This window comes from Brachycentrus maculatus, unplaced genomic scaffold (genome assembly GCF_059751285.1).
Source record: "Brachycentrus maculatus isolate JH-2025_06_01 unplaced genomic scaffold, ASM5975128v1 h1tg000633l, whole genome shotgun sequence".
NCBI lineage: Eukaryota > Metazoa > Arthropoda > Insecta > Trichoptera > Brachycentridae > Brachycentrus > Brachycentrus maculatus.
In genome coordinates, this window is record NW_028281369.1 from 543,943 (window position 1) to 550,558 (window position 6,616).

General features: G+C 33.2%; 1 protein-coding gene across 1 annotated transcript; it reads left to right on the forward strand.

Moving 5' to 3' along the window:
• Positions 1 to 648: 648 nt before the first annotated feature.
• On the forward strand, positions 649 to 6,137 carry Fdx1 (Adrenodoxin-like protein 1, mitochondrial Ferredoxin 1). The gene is made up of 5 exons (XM_088274102.1): positions 649 to 815; positions 921 to 972; positions 2,554 to 2,660; positions 3,503 to 3,643; positions 4,259 to 6,137. The coding sequence occupies exons 1-5, from the start codon at positions 692 to 694 to the stop codon at positions 4,360 to 4,362; spliced, it is 528 nt and encodes a 175-aa protein (XP_088130228.1). The 5' UTR covers positions 649 to 691; the 3' UTR covers positions 4,363 to 6,137.
• Positions 6,138 to 6,616: the final 479 nt, after the last annotated feature.

Sequence of the window (6,616 nt, forward strand, 5' to 3'; positions counted from 1 at the left end):
ACCCCTTAACCATGAAAAATATAATAAATTCAATTTAATTTTGGAAGACGACCTATAAATCACTATAAAAAAACATATTTCACTTGAAAATCCTAATATTTCTTTTAGATTTTTTTTTCCTTTATTTTAAATTCTTTCGCATTATACAACATAATATAAAAAACAAATACAAAAAATATTTAAATGCAAAAAAAGATCTCACAAAGGTATGGCCTGTGTGTAGGTAAACAATATAATTTAGGCCATAGTAAAGGGCACTGGCAAGAATACAATAGGTATTATAAGAAGTAAAACTAGAATAATAAAGTTAATACAAAATACAGAATACTCAACTAACAGAAAACAATAATAAAATAAAAAACTAAAAAAAATATTTAAAAACTTTGAAAAAAAAGAGGAAAAGGTAAAGTAAAAGTAAAAAGTTAGAAAGCTTGTACTTCATGAGTGATACGTAAAATATGGATTAAAAAGAAATAAATAACATAAGATATGGGTTTTGAAAATTATTTGAGAAAAGGCATGTAAATATAAAAGTCTCGTTTCTATTCATCCCATATGACATTTTCCGTTAAGTAAGAACCTGTATGTAATTATTTATTTTTCATTATCTACGTAGACATGGTAGCACTGATCAGCTGTAAAAAGCGTAAACATAACCTCAAATTTTGACAACCGCTAATTATAAAATAAAATGGCTTTGAGACTGAAGTATATTTTAAATGGATTAAGGAACCGAGCGAAGCAATTGAAAACATGGCAATGTTGTAAAGAAAAATCTATATCAATGCCACGGAGGTATTTAACTACCACAAATCGTAAGTGTTTTTTATGAATTATATTGCGCAATAAACATAATTGTAGTGGGATGATCATTGGATAGCTTCATACAGTAATTAATTATTAAATATTTTTTTTTTCAGAATTATTTCACGGAGAATACGAATGGCAAGATCCCAAATCGGATGATGAAGTGTTAGTATTTTTTTGTAACGGATTTATTTATTTATTTGTTTTTCAAAACATATTACATACATAAGTCATAAATATAATATTCCCGATGAGTAATTTCCATTTCTCATTTTGAGACATGGGATTAAGGTTAACAAGACTGGAACATGAGTAATAAAGTTACAAAAAAGATTTTTTTTAAATAACCAAAATATAAAAACAATAAACAGGCATAATAAATAGACATAAGAAGCATATTTAAAATAAACAAATGAGAAAATATAAAATATGAGAAAATATAACAAATCGCTCACTCCTTTCAAGAACATCATAAATCAAAAAACTTGTTTTTTCAGTAGAACGTTTTTAAAGTTGAAAAAAATAATACAGTGTATTAAAAATAAATATCAAGCCACTTATTGAACTATTTACTGTGCAACAGATCTTTTTAGGTAAAACCTGAAGGTTTTTTCTCCAATTGAAAAATATTTAATATATTAAAAAATACTTTTCCTTCAAAATGCTAAAACAACACTTTCTGCCCTGTAGTGGGTAAATATTAAGTTTAAAAAATGCTGCTTTTGCTGGGATATAGTACATTTTCTGGGCATTACGAAAACATGCACAACTGAAAATTGACGGTTTTTGATTTATGACGTTCTTGAAAGGAGTGAGTGATATGTCAGGCAGCTGGTTATATTGGGTATAGGCAATATATTTTAAGGATTAATCTGTTATTTTTACGGATCTACTATTTACTGATGAAAGGGCTTTTATATTTACATAGCTTGAGGTGACCATTCGTATCGGTTTTACCAATAGTATAGGTTTTGGGTATACCGGCGTTGAATGGGACAAATTTACATCTGTCCTGGTCCCTTACATCCCGACGTTCAGACGAAAACTGCTGATGAATTGTCAGCAGTGGTCGTCCTGGGCGGCACGAACCTGATGCCTTGTAAAAGAGGCAAGCTTGATGGCGGCTCTCGGGAGGCATGCGGAGTACATGGCCAAGCCAACTGAATCGCCTTTTGTAAACAACGGTTGTGACCAAGATTTTCTGCATCCTACGCCTTGTCTCTTCATTCCTCACAAAGTCATTTGCCTTTATATAATCAATCAATATATTTTAAATATGTTAATCTAAGAAAGAAAAAACAAACAAAAAAAAATATTAAATAAATTGTATTACCAACAAACATAACTAAAAAGTGTAAGTCCCTCTCCAAGCACAAGAGTTCAGTCTTTTTATTGGAGAGAACTGCGTTTTTAATTTTAAGATTGTACGTAGTAATGTTTAATAAATGAATTATAATTATTAAAAAAACTTTAGTTACCGTATTAAATAAAATAAAATAAAAAACTATAACATTAACACCACATTAACCTAATATAGTGTTCTATTTGTTTGCTAAATCATTTCCACCATAATATTTTCCCCAAGTCATTCACAGTGAAGCGCCATTGAGGTAGTATTTTACGAAAATGGCGCTAAATGAATTATCAAATTTACTATTATTATTATTAATGTACCATTGGATACGGTTTAGTAGAAGGGGTATACTGTGTACAAATTTATTTCTCATGAGTTACCTTAATTTTCAGTGTGAATATAACTTACATAGACAAGAATGGAAAGAGATATCCAGTAAAGGGGAAGGTTGGTGACAATGTCCTTTATCTCGCTCACAGATATGGAATTCACATGGAAGGTAATTATTACCATATCATCAGCTTAACTCATTGGGCTTATGGCTTATGCGCCAGGCGCATACATCTAATATTTCTTTCAGTGCAGAATAGAATCAAATGTTTTCTCATAAATTGATTTGGCAGTCACTTTGTAGTAATTAATATCCATTTTTAACGTGTTTTGATGTATTCCGTGTCATTTTACGGTTCATTGCGGTGTTTGATACACGTATAATAATGTGTAATAAATATAATAAGGTGTTTGAAACACGTAAAATAGTGTTATTTACCAAGTAAAACTTCAATTCTCCACCTCCATAGGGTAGTGGTTAGCGCGCTAAGCTACCACGCTGGAGGCCCCGGGTTCGATTTCCAAGAGGGTCATAATTAATATTAGTGTTTTTTCAGTTTAATGTGTATTTAATATGACCCTGGACTGGTACCTAATCACATTTCCTTTGTGTATTTAACAATCAATATAACACTGCCTCTATATGATGTATTGCCCTATGTACCATTGGATACGGATAAGGGTTAGAAGAAGAAGAAAAAAGTTTTTTAAAAATCATACAATTTAAGGTGGAGACTGACCGGAGCATTTCATCGTAACGTAACACGTTACAATGTGAGCATTCAGGCAGTCAGTACAGCGAGCCGGGCGCTCCATCCATAGTTTCGGATGCTCGCTGATGCTCGCCGCGAGCGATGTTACGACGAAATGCTCCGGTCAGTCTCCACCTTAAGAGTGTCCTTTGATTGTTTCAAACTGTTTGATTTTTCCACACAATGCGAATGTTTATTTTGAGCTTTATTTTACTTAAACCTTTATAAGTTAAAACATTTGTTTGTTTGACCATTGCAGGGGCCTGTGAAGCGTCTCTAGCTTGCACCACTTGTCACTGCTACGTGTTGGGGGACCGCGGTGACCAGCTCCCTCCGTCCACAGAGCAGGAGGACGACCTCCTCGACATGGCTCCATTCCTTAAGGATAATTCTAGATTAGGTGAAAAGATGACAATTTTATGATCTGTCGTTAACGCAGTGTAGTCGGGTGCTTCGAACAATATACCCTAGCCCAAGAGTGGCCAAATGGCGGCCTGCCGAGTGTCTATTTGTGGCCCGCGGAGCATTTCACATATTTTTTCTTTAAGTGTACATAAATCCACCAAAAGAACATTTCACGGTGCGTAGTTCGTATCATATCTCATATATGGAAGTATTTCACTATCGTGACAATTTCAAGACCCATATAATGGCGTAAAATAGTAAAGCTAATAATTGTTGTATTGCCTAACTCTAATTTAAAAGATATGTTTTAATCTCATTTTTGTTGCATCTTCAAAAAAAATAAAAAATTTTTTTAATTAATGCAATATATATATATATATATATATATATATATATATATATATATATATATATATATATATATATATATATGTTTGCTTTGAATAATAGAAGAAATTTTGTGACTTGGGAGCTATATAATATCTTACTACTCAAGAGGTTAATCAGACAACGATCACATGATTAACAAATGCTATAGTGACTATTCTCTTCCCTAATGAGCGACGTTTCACGTAGATACCTAAATGTTTCTATTTTGCCATGTTTCTAGGTTGTCAAATAGTCCTAACTCGGGAGTTGGAGGGGATGGAACTTCAGCTACCTCAAGCAACTCGGAACTTCTATGTGGATGGACACACACCGACCCCACATTAGCAGTTAATAGCACCGACGCTTGCAATCAATTCTAAACGCTATTGCCTAGACAGAGGCTGATATATGTTAATACAGGAGCTTTATTTATCAAGTTGTTATACAGTTTACTCCCGATTTTCTGGGGTCCAGTTAGCCGGGAAGTGGATATACCGGGACAGTCGAATCTAATGATAAAAAAAAACAATTTTATAATAACAAAAATATCTCACAATAGTACTTATATTGTCAAAATTTATATTGAGGGCTGAAAACATTTTTGTCTGCAGTGATAGAATAACAGTATCTCATTTATATGTCATGTTTATGGCTTTAAATATCTTGATAACCTTTTTTTTTATTTCTTAGTCGTCATAATATTTGTGAAGAAAATTCCCCGCCTTATCAGTGCGATTTATCCAATGAAAGATCTAGTATTAAAGCACGGATTCACTGATGCAGATCTTTTATATGAACAGATCTTACCCACCTCTAAGCCAAACAATACTTTGCAGTGTTATACTTACAAATAATTTACAAGCTGATAATATATGTACTTCGAACCTCCGAGATGAAGACTCTCCAATCCATAACCGGAAACACATTGCGAGACCGAGTAAGAAATACCGACATCCGGAGCATGTGTAAGACGGATATCGTGAGGTGGGGACGACAACGAAGGCGATACTGGAATGATCATGTAAACAGAATGTCAGATGACAGACTTCTACGTATCGCCCTTCAAGGAATCCCTGAAGGACGCAGACCCCCAGGCAGACCTCCAAAAAGGTGGAAAGACAGCTGGGAGTTAACATCCCAAGAGCTACGAACGGAGGCACAAACAGATCCTTAGGGATCTAGAAAATGAAGAAGAAGAAGATAATATCCATTTTTAGGTTAGTTGTCTCTAGTTGTCTTAGTAAGCAAGTATGTATACATAAGCGAAGTTTTTAATTTCTCTTTGTTTACACATTTTCATGTTTTTGGATTAATTAATTATATGGGATTTTTTTTCACCATCCATCCCGGAAAATCGGAAGTGTTCTGTACATATAATAATGCATGAAGAACAAATTATGTTAGTATTATGTGATGAAGTATGAATTGTGTTAATTTTAAATTTTATTTTAGTATTTAAAAAAATACAAATATTGTGTTTTTATTTCAGTATCTGTATTATAGGATTATACATGCCGCCATATCAGTTATTAATCAGTTTCATTTATTTAACATGCCGTCAATTTGTGACAATACATTAGACACTCTCTTAACAACCCTCTTCTACAAATACCTACTTTAAAAAAAAATTGAGCGATGTGTGGCTTTTTCCTGTACATATTTTTTAACAGTTTGTGAAATTTTAATTTTTAATGTGTGTTTCTAATACAGAATGAAAGTTCTGTTTTCTTAGTGCCGTGAAAAAATTATGTAAGTAGCTACTTTCAATTGAAAGGAGATGTAATTTAGAAGTAAACAGACATTAAAAATTGAATCTCCTGAAACATCTCTTTTTGACTTCTGTATTCTGCTTGTTTATTGACAGTAAAATTAAACAAACCATAATAATAACATAAGAATGTTTATTAAAACTGCTTTTCTTTTGTTTTTATGAAATATCTGGACAATAATCTCGAACCAACTCATTGTTAAACTTTTTGTTGCTTAAATTAGATTAATGTAGATATTTACTTATTTTTGCTTTTTAAGAAATATATTTTATGTAAATTTATAAATATGTTATCAGTAAGTATTGTATCAATACTGGAACATTTTTTAGAAATATATTGTTCAAATTAAAATGTGTTTTTTTTCTTCTTTAATTGATTCAGCAGTCACTTTGTGGTAATATATATCTATTATTAATTTTGTTTTTTTGACATCTCAACATAGATGTCTGGGTGTTTACAGCGCTTACAACCAGTCATATTAAACCATATCTGCTCCCTAGGTGGTGGAGCATATGGAGTCCACAAACTGTCTCCAGGCTTTTCTGTCGGCTGGCAGCTCCCCTGCATCCTCCCAAGTCAGATCCGCGTACCGAAGTTCTGACGAGAACTGCCGACGAATTGTCAGCAGTGGTCGTCCTGGGCGGCGCGAACCTGATGCCTTGTAAAAGAGGCAAGCTTAATTAAGGCTCTCAGGAGGCATGCGGAGTACATGGCCAAGCCAACTGAATCGCTTTTTCTTGACGACAGTTGTGACCAAGATTTGCTGCGTCCTACGTCTTATCTCTTCATTCCTCACAAAGTAAAACTACCGCACGCCTAAAATTCTCCAC